This window comes from Leptopilina boulardi, unplaced genomic scaffold, assembly GCF_019393585.1.
Source record: "Leptopilina boulardi isolate dan_hultmark-lab unplaced genomic scaffold, ZJU_Lbou_2.1 LbouV2_278, whole genome shotgun sequence".
Taxonomy (NCBI): Eukaryota; Metazoa; Arthropoda; class Insecta; order Hymenoptera; family Figitidae; genus Leptopilina; species Leptopilina boulardi.
The window spans coordinates 3,254,771-3,275,320 of record NW_026137838.1 but is presented as its reverse complement, the minus strand read 5'-3'; the positions used below and the strand labels follow the sequence as shown (position 1 = coordinate 3,275,320).

General features: G+C 27.2%; 3 protein-coding genes across 9 annotated transcripts in view; 2 read left to right on the top strand and 1 right to left on the bottom strand.

The window, feature by feature from the left end:
• Window positions 1–150: 150 nt before the first annotated feature.
• On the bottom strand, window positions 151–4,662 carry LOC127281901 (BTB/POZ domain-containing protein 10). Of its 2 annotated transcripts, XM_051305876.1 has the most exons (7): window positions 4,265–4,662; window positions 3,743–3,868; window positions 2,469–2,585; window positions 1,727–1,864; window positions 1,356–1,627; window positions 1,085–1,282; window positions 151–1,015 (listed from the first exon to the last, which is right to left on the bottom strand). In XM_051305876.1, exons 2-7 carry the CDS (start codon window positions 3,856–3,858, stop codon window positions 543–545), a joined length of 1,314 nt encoding a protein of 437 aa, XP_051161833.1. In that variant the 5' UTR covers window positions 3,859–3,868; window positions 4,265–4,662; the 3' UTR covers window positions 151–542. The 2 variants fall into 2 exon arrangements, with proteins under 2 accessions (XP_051161833.1, XP_051161834.1); XM_051305877.1 differs by lacking the exon at window positions 2,469–2,585.
• Window positions 4,663–7,227: 2,565 nt separating this feature from the next.
• LOC127281900 (myb-binding protein 1A-like) lies at window positions 7,228–12,210 on the top strand. Its single transcript, XM_051305875.1, has 9 exons — window positions 7,228–7,553; window positions 7,923–8,120; window positions 8,200–8,595; window positions 8,678–9,261; window positions 9,341–9,453; window positions 9,565–10,085; window positions 10,175–11,140; window positions 11,219–11,646; window positions 11,720–12,210. Exons 1-9 carry the CDS (start codon window positions 7,437–7,439, stop codon window positions 12,102–12,104), a joined length of 3,708 nt encoding a protein of 1,235 aa, XP_051161832.1. The 5' UTR covers window positions 7,228–7,436; the 3' UTR covers window positions 12,105–12,210.
• Window positions 12,211–16,303: 4,093 nt separating this feature from the next.
• The window catches only part of LOC127281766 (rho GTPase-activating protein 100F), a 47,055-nt gene continuing 42,808 nt past the window's right edge, over window positions 16,304–20,550 (top strand). For 4 of the 6 annotated variants that reach the window (XM_051305644.1, XM_051305640.1, XM_051305645.1 and 1 more), the window contains exons 1-2: window positions 16,304–16,965; window positions 19,030–19,127. The gene's annotated coding sequence lies outside the window, so the exon portion shown is untranslated. The remainder of the gene's footprint in view (window positions 16,966–19,029; window positions 19,128–20,550) is intronic. The other 2 variants (XM_051305643.1, XM_051305641.1) reach the window with 2 other exon arrangements.

Here is a 20,550-nt window from a genome sequence, read left to right as displayed (position 1 = left end):
AAATATTAAAAATAGAAAATAAAATTATTTAAAATAAAGGAAAAAGTATTAAAAAGCAAATTGTAAAGAAAATAGAAGCAAAAAAACGGGAATTAGTAATAAAATGGACCGAAGATTTAAAAAGGGAATTCTAATATATTTAAATAAAAATTATTTGCTTATTTTAAATTTTATTTAAAGAGATACAAAATGACCAACTTGAAAAAAATTTACAGTTTTGTGAGATAAGTCTTCTTGTTTCGTACATATATATCTATATAATATTATTTAATATAAATATGAACAAGTAAAAGCGAACATTTTACTCGAGTACTTTCAATCAAGTCTAATTATTGATATAATTGATTATTATTATTATTATTATTATTAATAATTATAATAATGGGCTCTCGAATCGGTGGACCCAGCGTTTCTCAACTTCGAATTCGGAGAAACATTACGTTAATACTTTTGATAAATCTCTTGAAGTAAACAGCCGCTTGTGAGTATGTTATTCGTAATGTGCAATAATAATAATTATTATTATTATTATTCTTATCCGATTATAATGTTTGCTCATCAGGCGGTATTGAACCTAATGCATCGGAATCAGGCGCTAATCCAGGTGCACCTTCAACATCAATATCCTGTCCCATTGGCGGTGAAGCTTCCGGTTGTGGTACTATTTCCGCAGCTTGTAAAAGAGCAATTATTGGATTTCCTCCTGCATCTAATACAGGATCAGCTGTGGCCTCTGCTAAATTTGTCACTGATTTTGATTTAACACATTGAAAATCAACATGACGACTTTTTGCCTCCTCTTTTTCCCATGACATATGAATAAATGGTCTTTGTACATAATTATAAATTACTTCCTCACGGCCACCGGCGCGTTTTTTTACTTTTTCCTTATAAGTTGGATAGCCTTCAATTCCAAGACGAATTTTTTTTAAACCCCGTTCTTTCATCACTTGCTTAGCAACATCACGATTTTCAATGTATTTGAAAAATCTATACATCGCTGTACTGTTCACGGCTGTAATTATTATTTTTTAATTAATATTTTCGAAAATTTTTTTAAAAAATTTTAATTTTTGATACCTACTTTGCGAATATTCCTCTCCCATTTGTGGTGGATAATCCTCATCCCAATCGACAACATCGTCTTCTAATAGAACAACTATGTGACATTCACGATCACCACGTCGTGCACTATTCACCATTAAGGGTAGTATTAAATCTTCGAGAAATACTTCGAATTGACAACGCGCTCCTTCGTTGGACAATTCGTGTAACAATCCTCCTGGAATTAATTTTCAAAATTAGAAAAAATTAGCCATTTTTTTTTTTACATTTAGGAAAAAAATAATCCTTACTCAAGTTTTGGCATTTGACAGTACTGGCATCAAAGGGAATAAGTAAATAATCGCAAGCCTCTCGTAATTCTTGAACCGTCACAGTCGGTGGACAACGAATGATTCCTCCTTTGTAATATTCAAGAATAGCACGAAAAACCATTGCAGATATTCCTTCCGCCACTTCGTATTCACCGCGTTCATTCGGTTGTGCAAATTCGATTCCAGAGCTGAACATTCGTCCCAACATTGTATTTGGATGGGCCGTGAAAAGTGCTGGATCGATTATAAATCTAAAAAGAAAAAATTAAATCTTAAACTCTTTTTTCTTTAATAATTAATTTTTGAAAATACTTTTTAGAAAAAATAGTAATTTTTTTTTATTTGCCAACCTTGTATTATCAACAATGAGAGTAATTCTCTCGTCACTAATCTGTTGATGACTCATTCCTGACGTTAAATTTGACGACGAACAACTTTCTCGATTTTGATTTTGTGGACTTTTCGTTATTCCAATCCCTGTACGAAGCCTAAAAATAATTTATTTTTATAATCAAAGTCCTCATTTTTTTTTATATATTTTATTATATTTCTCTGTCTGGGGAAATAATCAAGAAAAAGGAATGCAAGGGAAAAATTTTTCTTTTTCTATTATTTATTCGGCATAAAAAAAAACAAAAAAGTTTGATGAAGTGCTTGCGAATGAAAAAAAAGTCTTATTGAAAATTTGTATTACCTTATACACAAATAGCGTTTTCACATTGAAAGGATCCAGGTCTTATAACAAAGAAACTAAGAATAAGTGCCGCAAGGAAAGAACGAGGCCATAAGCTGCTTCTATCTACTTACTACTTTATTTTCCTTTTTTTCATTTTTTTTTCATAATATATAAAAGTTAAAAAAAAAAAACGTAGAAAAATTATTATTCTAAAAAAAAAAGTGTATATCTCTAAAAACCATGCAATCCTCTTTCTTCAATATAATAATTATTAGGTGAATAATGAATTTTCAATCTCTTGGGAAAAGAGATCCTTATATTGTTAGTCAAAATGAATTTTTTTTTCGTGGTAAAAGAAACTCATTCAGTCGTTTCTTTTTTTTTTCTTGAATTGAGTTTTTTTTTTTTTTTTTTACCTGTTTAGTTGACCTAAATTTGTGCTCTGTCTGCTTTTCTCGATGGGAGGACAATGTTGTTCGATGCTTCCATCCCTCTGAACCAGACAAGATTTTGGTTTGGACGAACCACCACAACTACATGCAAAACAACCACATTTCCTTACTAACTTTCCAGCTAAAATCAAGCATTTTGGGATATCTACGTATCCTAGAATGTTCGATGATTTATTGACTCTTTGTAAAAATTTAACAAAATTGAAATTTATCTCAAATTCTTTTCAAAAAAATAATTTGTAATTAAAATAATTACAAAATAGTTTTTTCAAAGAGTCAACGATATGAAAATATGAGTTAAAAAATTGGTGAATTTCATAAGAAAAAATAATTTATATATAAATGTATATATATATAAAATAGGAAGTTACAATTAGTTATTTGGTATTGTTCCAAGAAATGTGTAGATTTTCCATGTACATATATATTTGATCATACTTTTGTTCTGACTCCTCTTGTTATTTTTGTATAAATATATATAATATAATAACGCTTACCTAGAGAAATAATATTTTTTATATAAAATACTGTCTTAAAAAATAAAAAAAAACTAAAAAAGAAAAAATGGGTGATCTACTAATAAAAAATTAATTAAAGAAATTGGTGCCAATGCTGCATCTAAGCATTAGAACATAACTAAGTAACAAGAATCTAAATTTTTTCGAACTCACCTGAAAACAGAAAACCACTTGGATGTACTTCAAGAATAAAAGTGACAACATATATATAATATATATACGAGCGAATAACACGTAAAAAATTTATTTTAATTATAAAAAATAATGTCGTTAGCAAACGTGCTTTATGATTTAATGAAAATGTTTTGAGAATATATATATTGATTATACATATATAATATATATTATAAGAAAAATGACAAGCAGGAATGAAAAGCAAGAAGTATGTACAAAAAAATTAAAATATACATTAATTAAGTGTATTTTTATTTTCAAGTTTTAAAAAAATTTTGAATTTGAGTGAGTGTTTAGTAAAAAACTATTTTTTTTAGTCAGTTTATCTCCTTCAGCTGAGTTTAAAACCAATTCAGTAAAATGTTTTGCTGTTTTCGATTATTGTTACAATAAATAAAAATGTTGAAAAAAATTTTTTCGGGAAACATGCGATTTTTTTTTGTTTTTTTTTAAATTAACAAGAGGTAAAATTGAGAATTATCTAAGACAGCTTTTTTTGTGAAAAAAAAATAGTATTAAAAAATCATCTATATAAATTGGTCTCACCTCAATCTGTTTTTATAAGCCGAATTCCGTCCATGCCCATCAGTTTCCTTGCAATCTGTTTCTGTGTCACTGCTGCTGTCTTGCATATAGTTTAGACGTTCAATAGAATATGACATGTCAAGCCAACTGTAAACAATCAACATTTCTAAAAATACTTTCACAATAAATAAAAAAAAAGCAATTTTTCTTTAAAAATACAAAATTGTACATTTTGTACAAATATTTAACTTTTTTTGTAATTTAAAAAAAACTATTTTTTTAAAACAAAGTAAAGCACTTAAATAATAATATAAAAAAAAAAATAAATAAAATGTAACATTTTTCCACCCTTAATATACATACAAGTGTACAATATATATATATATGTATATAACAGCATTGATTTAACCAGTTATTCAAGCTAATAATGTACAATAATCAATAACTGTCATTGTATTTACACCATTTTATGCAAATAAAATATAATGTACAAAATAAAAATTATATTAAATAATCATATGGAATATATGACATTTAACTTACGAAAACGTATGGCTTCAGTGAACTGAAAAAACTCAGGATAATTGAAATTCCGTTTGCGAAATAACTTTATCAGATGACATGCTTCCACAATTTTTATTAAATAATTATTTTTACGTTGATTGAAAATTCTCTTGTTTCGCATATATAAAACATTTGCAAAACGTAAAGCCTGAAAAATTGCAGTCAACGACACTCCCGATTTAATCGATTGTCAATTATATTTCCATTCGCGTAAATGGGTTTGCAATTATTTTATTATTTCAATGATTCTAAAGACTACCGTTGTTTTACGACACTGTATCACAAAGAACAATGAACTAATAATGACAATGAAAAAGAAAGGATTGTCGAGATTTTTTTTTATATTCTGTTAAAAACGTGATGAATAATGAAGTATGCGTTTTAATCAAGAAAGATGACTCTTGTTTTGATTCAGTAATACCAATTACGCAAGCGTTTGCAATAAATTTTTATTGGTTAAAAATAAGCGGGTAAATTTGAAATGTAGTATATTTTAAATTAGCGCGCGCATTCCGGCCAATCAAAATTGATGGGAACGTTCCGTTTCCGTTTCATGTTGGTGTCACTGATTTTCATGTTAAAACTGTTTCCGGCAAGTGTAGCGCTACGATCGAATGAAATTTAGTTCAATTTGCACTTTTTTGTTAAATCATTAGTAAATATTTTTAATTATTTAAATGAAATAGTTATTCGTAATGTAAAATTTTTGTTTTATTGAATATATATTAAAGGCAGGAATATGATTGGTCGTCGTCCATTTGGCAATATGGCGACGGTAGAACAAGTCTGTGCGTGTTGCTCCAGCTTCTCTCGACAAGTGTCGAATAATATTTTGTTCGTTTTCATTGTTTTGTGATTAAACTTTTCTATTATAATCAAATTTTAACTTCTAACGTGTAATTAAATGATACAAGTGATATTTATTTCGGAAAAAACTTGATTTGTATAAAACCGGGCATACAGGTCTCGTGGTGAGTGTCGTTTTCGTAGTTAATTTCCAAAGAACAAATATATTTTTGCACTTACAGTATTTCTGATTTTGCAAATATTATTAAATGAGAATCGAAAGATGTATTAGTAAATTGGATTTTTATCGAATTTATCGAGATCTGAAATCATTTTGGTATAGGCATTTTTTATTCTCTTCACCCCTGTACAGCGGCAATATATTTGCAACATTGTTGCCAATGTTACAACTTTATTTTAAACATTGTTGCATAACGGTTACAATGTTAAGATGTATTGTAGTAATGTTTCCAACATTGTTGCAATATATTGAGTTGGGGGGTATAATTCTCCAATGAAAGTTGAAGAAATATAGAAGGACAAAATGGCTGCCATACATTGTGTCGACCACGTGCCAAAATTGTGTGTTTTTTTTTGCATTTCGTGTCTAATCGTGCTAATAATAAAATCGTTTATATTAATAAAAAAAAGAAAGTAAATTTGATTGTTAAAATGTACGTGTTAAATTCAGTTCGTTAAAATAATGTGATTGTGAGTTTGTGTTTGTGTACTCTTGAAGAAAAGGCGGAGCAGAGCTGCTTCAGGATGGAGATCATATACAGCTTCAGAAAAAAAAGCAGAGCTTCTACGATGCAGAGCTACTACGATGAATGGCACATTGAGGAGGAAATCAACGACCGGTGAGTCTTATTTTTTTTTTTAGCAACATAGTGACACCGTTGACAAAAAAAAAATATTCTTTTTTTGGCAATGTTTGTTGTGTACTTTGTATATTGCGGAATGAATTGTTAGATTTTTTAAATATAGCTATAGGTAGGATAGGTTTTCTTTAAAGTGTGAGTGAGATACCATTTCTTTTAAATATAGCTAGGGAGGAATATTATTCTGGTAAGAATAATAAAAATATTAATAATTTTGTATGTGTGTATTTTTTGTGTCACTATCTTGTACACAAATATTACAATGTTGTATTTCCATGTACTGTATATGTTCAAATTTAATTTAGAAAATTCTTTTTCAGTTGAATCATCGTGGTGAGAAACTGAATTTTTATATTCTTAAATTTTTAATATAATTATTTTATTTTTCAGATGTTTTATATTTTTGTACATTGTTGGATAATATAATCAAAAAGTATAAAGAGAGAATATATTTTTATACTTTTTGATATATTTTATTTATTCTTTTCTATATTATAATGTTATATTTTTTGTAAATATTTGTGTATTAAGATATTGAAATTTTTTTAAATTTTAACAATCATTTTTAAAAATCGCGTAAAATATTGCCCCATGACAAATATATATTTGTGTTGATAATTTTTATTTCATCAACACTAAAATTTGTTTATTATTATTCTCTTTTTTCCGCTAATTAAATAATTATTTTCTTTTTAACTACGTCGCGATTTTTTTTTAAATCATTCAGTGAGTGAACAATTTTATAGTGTTGATTTTAGTGATTGAAGTTTAAGGAAAATAAATTTAAGGATAAGTATTTTTATTCATAAATTACAGGATGTTGAGAAATATTTAATTTTATTAATTTCTATGTTTTATTTGCATTAATTAAAAGGTGTTTGTTTTTATATTTGTTTCAGAAATTGTTTTCTCAACATGTATCCTTTTTCTATTATTACTGTTTTAAATATATAACAATTGTTTAATTTTTTTTTTTTAATTTATACGTACTTGTTTAAATTCGCATTTATTTGTTTCAGATAATTATCTACAATGTATCCTTTTTTTTTGTTTTATTAAAAAATTCTATTTTTGTTTCATGATTTCAATTATTAATAATCAAATTTTTACATTTTTTTACAGAAAGAGATAAATATTGTATAATTTTTAATCTATTCAAAACTTAGTGATAATAGAGTATTTTACGTAGATACAGTGTTTTACGTATTCTACAACATTTTTTTTAATACATTCCCAACCGTGATTGGATAGTAGCTCCCTCTACAGATATAAAATTAAACTTCTTAAAAAGCCTCTTGCGTGTCTACCGCATGGCCAAAATAATTGTTTTGTAATTTTTTTTTATTTATATCCCAGGATTATTTATCCTGCGGTCAATTTTATACAAGATTTATGATCACATTGTGTAGAGTGAGAAAAAAACAGTGAAAATATCGTGCAAGTAAAAAGTTTTAACTGTTATTATCAAATATTCGTATGAAAAAATGGAGAAAACGAAGTTAGGTGTTCTTGATTCTTTTCCAAAACTCATTAAAGGATCCGATAAGGAGAGAATTGCTGGCGGTGTTGAACTAGTCAAATATCTTTCAGAACAAAATTGGGTAAGAATTTTATTCTCTTTTCTTTATATAGAATTTTTTTTTATCTAAAATTTAACTAAACTTGTAAAACTTATAAAATTGTTCAGCCTCTCTAACCTAAAATCACAAACATGCGTCAGATATTTTTTTTAACTCTATCTTTAGATTATAAAAAGTTTAGTTGAAAAAAATTATTTATTTTAATAAAGAAAATATTAGTAAATTTTTATAGGGGTTTAATTTTAATTTATAATGATTATTTTTAATGGTATTTGAAATTGAGAATAAAATTTTGAGGTTAGGTTTTAGAAATTATTGTTCACCTGAGAAATCTATCGCCCCTAAGATTTTAAATATATTTAGCTAATAGCTTGAAAATATTTTCTCCAGAATGATGATACGTCTGAAGAATTAAATTTAACATTAAAACGATTGATCCGTGGTACTGGATCTTCTAATATAACGTCAAGAAAAAGTTTCTATATAACTTTAACTGGGTACTTGACTACAAATCCAGAGACACCAGTCGAAAAAATTTTAGAAATTATGGAAAATGTTTTACAACCCGTTAACAATAAACTTAAAAGTGTAAGTAAATTAAATTACTAAATTTTTCTATTTTTTGCTAATTGAAAATTTTTTAAAATATTTATATTAATTTAAATAGGAAGTTGGAGAAGTTTACACTGGTCGAATATTAACATGCGGATCATTAGTGCGTTCAAAAATTCTTCAAAAATGTACAGCAGAAGAACAAGTAAAAGTTTTGGAACTTTTAATTGCTGCTAGTAAAAAACGCAGTTATCTCTCTTTTGTTGCATATTCATTTATTATTGATTTTTTAAATCAAATCGATGAGACATTATTTGTCAATAATGTTTGGCCTTTACTTCAACAAGAATTAATTAAACCATTGTTAGAACAAAATTTGGAAACTTTACATACATTATTGATTATTCAGGAGAAATTTCCATCAGTCGTAAAGAAGATTTACAAAAAAACTTTTGGATCTGAAAATATTATTAATGTCGAATCCATGGAAAGTATTACGAAAATCTTAACTGTGAGTATTTTTTTTTTTTGAAAGAATCGTTAAAAGATTTCAAAAATAATTGATTAATAATAATTACATTTTTGTTTATTAGGAAATACCTCGAATCGTGTGTTATCGACATCCAATTTATAAATTATTTATTGAAAAATTGTCAACAACTGAATATGTTGAATTATTTTGGACAGCGATAGATAAACGTTTTTTGAAACCATCAAAAACTGACGAATATCTTGCAACTGAATTACTACGACTTTTACTTGAAAATGTAAAAGACAAATCATTAATTCCTGAATTACTCTCGGAAAAATATCTTCAATTTATGTTGCGAAAATGTAATTTTAACAAAAGAAATAAGAAGGATGAAGTTACAATTGCTTTTAAAAATATTCTATCATCATTAACGACAATTTTATCCGAGAATGCTGATAATAAAATTAAAATTAATACTTTATTGAGATTAATTCAATATCCAGGTGATTTAATGATTGAAAAAATGACTGGCTTGAAAATTATTCAATTATTTACGGCTACATTAGATGGCGATGGTGTGAAAAAATTGGCAAAAATTTACAAAGAAATAATAGACAATTCAAAAATAAAAGAGAGTAATAATAGTGAAACTGCACAAACTTGGACGAATGTCGAGAGAATTTATGCAGTTCAACTTTTGACAAAGTAAGTATTAAAAAAAAAATAATTTAATTAGAATTATTGAATTTTAATTAATTAATTCTTTAAAAAAATTATTTTTCAGATTATTAAGTCACACGGAAATGACATCAAATCAAACTTGGAGATTGAAACAACTTAAATATTTGTTTAAACTTGGTCTTTGTGAATCTGAGAATGTTGGAGTTGATTTAGCAAGTAATTATTTTATTTATTTTATTATTTACATGTTTATAAATTATTTTATTGAATTTAAAAAATTGGAATCTTAAATCTAATTAAAAATTATTATTTTGTGTATTGTTTCAGATAAAATTAAAGTCAGTTTCTATCGTGCACTAGACAATAAATTGCCAAAATTAAATGATTTGAGATCAATTTTAAGTAATATGGTTTCATATTTAAATGAAGAATTATTTGTCAAAAATAATGATTTAAAATTAAGAATACCTCTTGAAGAAACGGGTATAGAGGCATGGCAAAAAATGATGAATGTTGTTAAAAAATCGGAGGATGATAATGATAAATTTGCCGCATTTTTTCATACAATGGATTTACATATGGGTTTACAATTATTTACCGATCCAGAAATGGCAATTTCATCAATTGATGAATTACACAATTGTTTTGAGAGATTGAAAAAGAAGAAGAAATCGCGTAAATCAAAAGGGACAAGCGACACTGATGAACCCGAATGGACCGAAGTTGTTGTCGATCTTTTATTATCACTTTTATCACGAAATGAACATTTACTTCGCACTGTTGTTGGCTGTGTTTTTCCACATATTTGCCCTCATCTCACCAGCGTTTCGTTACATCAAATCTTGGCGGTAAATATTTATTTATTATAAATTGTTGTTTTTTTTACTGTTTTAAAAGATAAATAATAATTTCTAATTGGAAATAAAAATTTGTACAGGTATTAGATATAAAGAATACGAAGGGACCTTTAAGCGCAAAAGGAATTGAGGATGATTCTTCAGATTCTGAGATGGAATCAGAAAATGAAGAAAATGATAGTGAACAACTGAAAATAGAAAATTTAGGTAAAAATGGTGTTAAAAAAGGCGAAGAAAATAACGATGAAGATTCGGGAAATAATTCCGAAGAAGAAGAAGAAAAAGGAGATAAAATTGATAGCGATGAGGATGATAGTGACGACGATGACAATCCTGATGATGACGATGAGGATGAAACTGTAACAGATCGATTACGATTGGCAGTGAGTCAAGCTCTTGGTGATGCGGCCGCTCAAACCGATGACGAAATTGACGTTGATAAAATTGATGAAGAAGAAGGAAAACGTCTTGATGCATCATTGGCGGCGGCTTTTAAAATACTTCGTGAAAGTCGTAAAACACAAATGAAAAAACAATCAAAATCAGCTGAGACTTTAACGCATTTTCGTATTCGTGTTATTGATTTACTTGAATGTTATTTGGATTCTTGTCCATCGATGGCATTGGCTCTTGATATGATTGTTCCATTATTTATGTTACTTGAATATTGTATCAAGGAACCACATCAAAAACCACTTGAAAATAAAGTGAAAGGTTGTTTAAAAAAATTGGCAAATTTAAAAAAATTCAAAGATACCGATAATGTGGACAATGAATTGTTGACGACATTAATGAGAATATTAATTGAAAAAGGTGAACGATCAGCGTCTATTTGTCAAGAAATGGGCGAACAATTGGCAAAATGTTGTATATTATTGGTAAGATGTTCACAACAGGCAAATTTACCAATGGACGATTTGGCAAAAATTTATGTTGAGAATTTAACAGCATTCTTCAAGAAAAGAGATTGTATTCTTTCAATTTTCTTTTTTAAAAATATATTACAATTATGCTGGGAGGGCAACTGGATGCTTGTTCCACTTTTGGTAAATTATTTTTTTCAAAAATGTAATTTGAATTTTTTTTGTTTTTGTTTATTAATTGATGGACTTTTTTTTTAACAGGTGGAATTTGCTTTCGACAATGAGATTCGATCGTTTAGAAGGAGTCAGGCTTTGGAACTTTTGTTAGTTTTCTATCGGAATGCAAGAATATTGCAGAACGACGACCATAAAGAGAGGCGAATGAAACTTGAGAAAAAATTGTCTAAAAAGAGTGTAAAACTATTAAAGGAGAATGTTGCGCAAAATCAAATTCGTGAGGAAAATTCACGAGATGAACAACAAGTGATTGGAAAGGAAATTAAGCAAAAATTTGTTGTCAATTTATTTACATTGTTGCACGCAGTTCGTTCTCATCATTTACCGGAAGCGTGGGATTGGAAATTGATAGCAGAAACTATGGGAGAATACAGATTAAATGTATCGCTCACGAAAGATGTTAAATCTTGTTACAATAAATTGGCATCACAAATTGGAGCTCCCACAGTGTCGTAAGTTTAATTAAATTAAACTATTTTTCTCTTTTGAAAATTAGAAATAAAAAAACAAATTTTTTTTTTTTAGATCGGCGAAGAAAAAGGAAACAAAACCAGAGCCGGTGAATGGAGTAAAATTGCAAAATGGCAAACATGAGGATTCAATTGTTGAACATAATTCTGATGATGATAAAGATGAGGAATTGGCGAATTCAAAGAAGAAGAAAAAGAAGAATCAAAAAGCAAAACAAAAATTGAAAAAGGAAGCTCGTAAATTACGAGCTGAAGTAATGGGCGAAGGTTTAGATGTTAATTTTAGTTCAGTTGTTTTATCAAATGGTAAACATGAAGAAATGGACATTGAAAATGAAACGGAGGAAGTGAATGAAAAAAGTTTAAAACATAAAAAAAGTATGCACGATTTACCTAATCGTCCAAATAAGAAAAGGAAAATAAATACAAAGGACACTTAGAATTTATTGAAATTACGTAAACAAAACTATATATAGTTATTTTTTTATATTCAATTATCTTCAATCGTTTGTACATAATAAGAATAAAATATGAATTTACTTCAAATTCTAGGTTCATGAATTTCATGTTGAATGGAGAAGAAATTGGTTTTTTTTTTTTGAAGATGGAGAAAAATTCCAAAATTTTTAATATTGGCTTTTCAAAAATGATTAAAATATTTTTTCAAGTTGGAATTTTTAAGGAGTGTAATAAATGTAAAAAAAAATGTTGGTGGCAAGCTTCTTAACGTAACCCTACAGTCGTGAGTGTGATTGGACGTTATTTGAATGAACGTCGGACGACATTCAAGGATTTTTTTTTTCCCCACCGCAAACCATCTCAACACATAGAAATATACCCCTCTTTTTTTTAGTCACTTGGTGTGTCAAGGGTGGTTGACACACCGCACATTTCAACTAGATGTATTCGACCATGATGCGTGTGTGTGACAGTATAGTTTACAGCTATGCGTGTTGGCCAAGAAACGAGATGAGCGATAATGTGCTCTCTCTATATATATATATATATCTGTCTCCCTTTTGCTCTTACTACGAAATACTACGCTCTGTGATACGGGAGTAATTAAGCACTATACACCCTCAGGTGTGGAGAAGCGCAGGTCTGTTTTCTTCAACCACAACTTTTACCCCACGCTCTCTTTATTTTCTTAGCTCATTGGCAAGTACACCTTACCGCAGTTTATTTATTCCTTCATTCATATGGGAACTTAAAAGAAAGAGTTATTAGAAAATGAAATTGCTGCAGTTTTATAACAATTACAATAAATTTCCATTGGGATTTCGAATATTCAAAATATTAAATCAAATATTTTAAAAGTATTCAGTTTTTGAATATTTAGAATATTTAAAATATTAAATAAAGAATATTTTTATTTTAAATTTAAGTATTTTAAGCTTTTGAATAAATATTTTGGATTATTAAAAACAATTAAAAATATTAAAAAAAAATTTTAATATTAAATCTATTTCAATATTTTGCTTCAAAATTAAAATAAAATTTTTTTAATAATTGAATATTCAAAATTTTGGTTTGTTTCCATATGAATAAATTATTATTCACTTTTATTTTTGTTTTAAAATAAAATTGTACAGTGTTCCAATAGATTATTAAAATTTTGGAATATTTAGAAATTTTGATACGACAAGTTCCTGAAAAGACAATATTTTTGAAAACAATAAAAAAAGACATGAAATCATTTATATAGAATCGTTTAAAAACCCTGTTATATTTTATAATATTAATATATAATTGTAAATATTTTTATTAATTTAAATAAATATAATTTACTTTCAATATAATTTATTCAATTTTATTGAAACTAAATTTATTTTGTAAATAAATTAAATCTATTTATTATATTAAAATTTTTCATGTTTTTAATTTATTATTTATTAATTTTTCTTTTTCTTACAGAAATTGGGAAAACTAATTCTTTTCTTGGATCAATCGTGGAATTTAATTTGAAAAGTTAATTTAACAAGAATTATTTTAAAACTTGAGGAATACCTTTTAGTGAAATTTTAACGTGCCATGATCTTTGAAATAGAAAAAGAGAATTTATATCTGTCTCTGAAATTAAAGATTCAAACTACAGGAAATTAAAAATGGATAAAATTATAATTTCGATCAATTTTCAATTTTATTTTAATAACACGATTTTTAATGTGAGTATTACTGGATAATATTTACTATTTAACTGTTTAATGAATTTTTCAACTTTTTTTATTTTTATTATAAGGTTTTTTTTTATTTTAAGTTTTATTTATTAAAATTTTATTTAAAGATTGCCAATGAAGATGATAAATGTGAGAAACAAAGAGTGAATTGGGACAATTAATGTATCGATATAATAAACAGATTTGAGGGATAATTTAGACGATATGGGAGAGCAAAGCTTGAGTCGAATGGTTGTTTAGATCAGAAACAGAATGACCATTAATGACGATCACGAGAGGAATGGCAGTCAGTTGTGGACCTCAGGGCATCGTTTGCTTTTGACCATAATTCACCCGTGAAATTCATCGTTTTCGATTCAACGATCACCTATAATTGCTCTTATCTGCTGAACAATTTACATTATATATATATATATATATACTGTGCGGGACCATCGACAGAATTCAAACGTCTCCTATTCAATACATAAAGGTATGTATTGGTTACAATACTTTCATTTCAATAATTATCGAGTGAGAAACAATTTCTTTTTTTTTTTTGTTCAATCATAAAAGAGGAAAATCAAACTCACAAAAAAATTCATGTGCTTATTTTTTTTTAAATTTTACTATAAAAAGACACTTTCAATATTATTGTTAATATTATTATAAATTGAAATTTTTTTCACTTTTTTGAAAAAAAAAAATTTCTTTCAAAATAATATTAAAATTAAATTAATAATTTATTTATTTAATACATTTTTTTAATTTTGTATTAAACCAAGTCCACTTCTGAGCCGAAAGGCTGAAGCTTAATAAATAAATAATTAATAATTTATTTGATATGATGAAAAAATTTTGTTTCTTGGCAAAAATTGAGGATTCAGGGGATGGGAAAGGGTAAATATTCTGCTTGTCTCTCTCTCTTTTTTTTTTGTGCGCATAAAAGGTATTTGCAAAGTTGAAAGTAAAGCTTCTAATTTCTGAAACCGCACATTTTTACCCTTAAATGTGCACTTAAAAGCACTTGCGGGATTCAGTCAGTCAACCCTTGCAATTATTTTTGAGGTCCCATCCTTTTTTTTTTTTTTCTCCGGAAAACGTAAGATGATATACTCGATGGCTTGAAATAGGAGCAAGTGACAGCTAACGCTCTGATGCACCCTTGCAACCCTTCTTAAGAAACCCTAGACACAGGGTCGCATTCCCTTAAAAAAAAAAAAAAAATTTTTTTTTGAACCCTTTTTTAATATTTATACATTCTTGATACTATAAATCATTTTTATTTTCGCGAGTTTGTAAATAATTTTTTATTCGATATAAAAGTTTCTTTGGGGTAGATTTAATTTTTTTTTATTTATCTGAATTGGTTTTAATTTTTAATATAATTTACAAAAAAATAATAATTTAAAATAATAATTATATAATGAAAATAGAATTTATAAAAGTATTTTAAAAAAAATGAATAGAAATTATCCGCTATTATAAATTTTTGTGTAAATATTTACTTGAACTAAATAAATGATTTACTGGTATAAAATAAAATAAATATTTTTTTTTGACAAATAAACTGTATTCCACTGACGTATAATAATTGAATAAATGTTTATTTGGTCTCGTGTAAATATTTATTTAACAGTTGTTGAAATTATTTCGAATCGAATAAATTTTTTTTTGTCAAGAGTTTTTAGTTTAAAATTTTTTTTTTTTAATTTGAATTAGCTAAAACTAATTAGTAAAATCTTGATTTAAAAAAACTGTATCAATTTATGAAAAAGGAATTTATTTTTTCTGAATAAATAATTTTTATTAAAAAAAATAGAATTATTTAATAGAAATTTTAGTTATTAATTAGTTTTTAATTTTAGTTATTTTGATATGTAAAAAAATTAACTATTTTGTAATATTTTAGTTTTTTTCGAAATTTTTCAATTAATTTTTAATACGGATAATTTTCTATAATTTTTTTTTTTATTTGTTAATTCGATAAAATAATAATATTAATATTGAAAACTGATTTTCTAATTAAATTATCAGTGAGAAACTGTGTTATCCAGCGAGAATATAAAGTTTATTGAACTCTGCGGCTGATTCCCTGTGGATTTTCACTTATTGAAATCTTATATGTATATATACTGTCTCGAAGAAATTGATGAAAAATATATATTTTTTTGCAATTTAATATCGAAAAAAGTATTCTTTTTTTTGGGGGGGATAATTTTCCAAATTTTAAATGAGGGGAAAAAAAGGGGAGAATTTTTTTTTTTCAATTAATCGTAATGTTTCTATACAGCCCTGTATATACGCGCTTACTATCGCACGCACAACCATATAACCCATCTAGGATCGAATGAACCTCACACCTCTCTCCTCTCTCTCTCTCTCTTTTCGCGGGGGGTAAAAAGCGCTTGCGTGGGAGTCACTTTACTCCAGGAGGGTGAAATTCACGATTAGAGTCTGCGCCCTCGTACAATACAACATGTCCGCCTTTGGTCTTTGGGGTTGAGGGATGCGGCGCTCCATCGTGGTACCTTAAATTACATCGACGCGCCCGCGATAAATCTTGATTTAAAAATAAAAATAAAAAAAAAAATAATTAAATAAAAGTACCGCCTTGAAAAAAAGGGAACTACCTCGAGGAATAGCGCCGCACTATCGTGACCGTCTTTTTCTGTTTTGCCATATAGGAAAAAATTGTTCACTCTTTTTATACGGTGGTTGTTTTTTAAATTAATTTTTTAAAAAAATTTTTTTCCAGAAATTTTTCGGAGTGAAATTGTTTTCTATTCTTGCTTTGGGCCAAACTAGGATTTGATTGTGTGCGGGAGTGGAACCTCGAAATAGAAAACAAAAAAAAAATAAATAAAGAGGAAGGAAAAAAGGAAAGAGTAAAAAAAAGGAAGAAAAAAACGAGATAGAAAAAGCAACACCGAGTGAGAGTGAGCGAAACGGGGATTGGAGAGGGTCAGCGAGGTGGGTCGTATTGATTTTGACGGCGAAACACCGTGACTCGTGGAAGTGCTATATCCGAAAACCTCGTTTATATATGTATATATATATATATATATAAATGTGTGTAATATGACTTGAAAAAGTGACAATAAGGAGCGAAAAAAAAAGAAATTGAAAGAGAAACAAATTTTGGGTATGTACCATTTTCTTCGGTTCTTTTAGAAAAAAAAAAAAAATTTTTTTTCTGTTTCTTTCTCGCTCAGCTTCTCTCTAGTGCCACTCTATATAAACCACCCCTTTTGCTCCTTCCTTTCAAACCTCTTTTTCTCTCTGTTAGTCTGTCTTCTTTTGAGAGGGGGAGTGAAAAAAAGAGGATATCGATCCACCAGTCCGGGACCATTGGCTGGAACGCCGGTGACAATTTTCCGAAAAAAAAAATTTTTTTTTCATTTTTCCCCCTCATCGCGAGATTTTTATTCTGCTTTTCAATTTTCCTCTTTGCTGATTTCTTGAATCTTGATACAATTTTTTTTTCTTTATCTTTATATACAAGAATATTTTTCCTTTTCTCTCGTTCGTTTTTTCATTTTCGTTTTATTCTTTTTCCCTCTTTTTTTAATGGCTCTGTGGAATTTCTGATAGATAATGATGATGATGATGATGATGCGTGAAAGGGGTGGCTGCTTCGATTGGGATTTATGGGGGCCTCTGCACGTCGTTGAGAATGGCGGCTATTTTCTTGGCCGCCCTTAACGTGCGTATCTGTCTTATCGATTTGAGCTGGTTCTTCCGGCCGACCGAAACCAGTCCTGTGTGTGTGTGTCTGAACATAACTATATATATATACATATAATTCTGTATGCCAGGGCTTATCGTTTGGAAAAAATCTTTCTCTCTCTCTCTCTCTCTCTTTCCTCCTGTCCGAATCCCTCAGGGTTATATTTGCCAGGAGGGAAATATTTGTATGTATGTGTGTTTTATTAAAAGAGAGCTTCAGGGTCTAGAACACTATCCCTCTCCTGGTTTTATATATGTACAACCTCTCCTCTCTTTGGCTCCAAAAGGTATATATATCACCACACGTGAGACGTGGATAGATCGAGAGGAAAAGACCGATAACGAACTTTCCCTTTCTCCGGAAGATATTTAGGTTGATGAGACGCTTGAGGGTTTAAAAAAAAAGAAAAAAAAATCCTAAATGAAAGAGCAATCTCTGAAATTTTTATTCCAAACGGATTTTTTTCATAATTTCGTTGCTATTTTTTATTTTCAAAAAAAAAAAAAATAGGTTTTTTTTTTAATGGAGGTGATAATAGAATTTAGATTAAATTGATTGTAGGTTTATATCTAGTGTTATCAGCAGCGTTATCTCATTTTTTTTTATCTCCGCAATGGGGAATTATAAAAAACTAATTTTGGATATTGAAAGTGTCTCTTTTTTTTATTATTGCTTTGTGAAATTTTTTTTGTTTATTATTTATTATTCTATTTGCCAACGTGGAATATTAAATTGAAATTTTGAAAATTTAAAAAATATTCCTTTTAAATTCTGAAAATATTTTGTTTCTATAATTTTTTTTTGAAATATTCCGGAAATATTTTTGAAATTTAGTTTTAGTATCTTACAAAGAAGAATTTTGTCGGAAATTTTTATAACATTTGAAAAAAAAAATTGTACAAATAAAAAATTTTTATTCAGAAGAAAAAAAGATAGGGAGAAAAAAAATCTTTGAAGAAAGGAAAAAAAAATGCCCAATTTTCTCATTTGCATATTATATTATTTATAATTGGTTGTTTCCATTAAGGAATTCTTGTTGTAATTTCATTTATGCTTTTATAATTATTTTACGAAAATTGCTGAAAGTTTAAACTAATCTACGTAAAAGTTTTTCTCTGACATTACTTAAAATGAGTTTATTTCCAATTATAAATATTTCAAAACTCATACACATTTGTATAAGTTTTCTTAAGTAGAAAGAGACTTTTCAAATACTAGCAAATGTTTTTAATTGCATTTTGAAAATTGTTATATATTAAAACTTTGTTTCTCTTTCAAATATTTAACTTCAATTTGAGAAAAGGCAATTGATAAGAATTTTTTATTTGTCCTTTATAAAGTTTAGATAATAAAAAAAGACACTAAATTTTTTTTTTTAGGTGGAAAATTATTTTTTTTTATAAATGTACAACTATTTTTTAAAAAAGTATTTATTCTTTAAAAATTAAATTAATTAATTTTGTATTGTATACATTTTAGGTGTGGAGAAGCTGATTTGCAGAATGAAGGTGATGGTTGTTGAAAAATGGACGAGCAGGGACCGATCGGCCCATCAAATAAGAGATGATTTTTAGAAGGTAATCGAAAAACTTTTGTGACACTTTAAAACTTTCTTGTATTATAAACTTTTCAAGAAATTCCATTTAAGATTTATCTTTGGAAAAAAAAAAAAAGTTAGTCAGGCAATTTTTAACATTTTAAAATGTCGTGACAAGAGAGGACAAAATGAAATTTAAGAAACTTTTCATTGCATTATAATATTAAAAATAATAATTTAATAATATAATTCTTTTTTACTGGGAAGAAAATTGGATTTTCTAGATGAAAATAATTAAAATTTAGTTTATAATTACAAAGAAAGAAAAAAATTTAAAAAAAAATTTGTCTTTGCCATTAAAAGATAAATGGAAAAAATTTAAATAATAAGGATTTTCAAAGTAACATACGAGCAAATTAAGCTGTTGTCAACTTGTTGATAGTTTTAAATGAAAAGTTTCGTAACTTTTGCTGATGGGTAAAACTCTAAAGTAACGACCCTCATCCCTTAAGGAACAATAATTTTCATTCCTTTGACTTACATGTCATTTTCCTGTTTTTCACACATTTTTCTTTTCTTTTTTTTTTTTGAAAAACTTTTTTCTTTTATTCCCGCTTTCTTTTATATTTTTCTCTGTTGTATTTTTTTTCAAAAACAATCTTTACTCGAGAAAAGTATTTTCTCGATTCGTAACTTTTTTTTTCCCCCTGAGATCATGGGAATTAGTCTTTATTATACTATAAATGTAATAAATGAAAATGAGAAAAAGTTTTTCGAGAAAATAAGTTTATTGTTTTTGTAAAAAAAATTATTTGGAATTAGTGTAAATTTTCAAACTTAATTTTCTCTGATAATTCGATCCCTAAAGAATTGAACAAGATTTTTTTTTAATATGAAAAAAAAGAAATATTTTTACTTAATAATTTTTAATTTTTTTTTTACTTTTTTATTAAAATAAAATAGATTTTTTAAAAATATTTATTTTATTGAAAATAAAATTACGTAATTGTTGAGTTTTTTTTTTTTTTTGAATTGCGGATTGAAGTGAAATAACGAAATGTCGAAACAATTATTGTTGTCCATTCTGTTATTCAAAGTTCGCTTCAGTGAGCAAATTCATTGATGTTATTTAATCAAAATGTCTGATTCAAGCGGAAGTATTTAAAGCAATAGAGTTTCAGTGATATATAGAATTTATGTCCTTTTGTAAGTTATAACCAGATCATTTATAGACTGATGTTAATTTATCTCAAATATATATATATATCCGTAAAATGTCACATTGTCAAAGATCAATTTCTGTAACTTTTTGATATAACAAAAATTATTTTCCCTTTCTATTCATAATTCATTGAAATTAAGATTGAAAATTCTAATTAATTGGAGTTAAAATTAATTTGAAAATAACACTAATAAAAATAAGTTGATACAAAAACAAATTCTTTGGTTCTTAAAATTTTGGA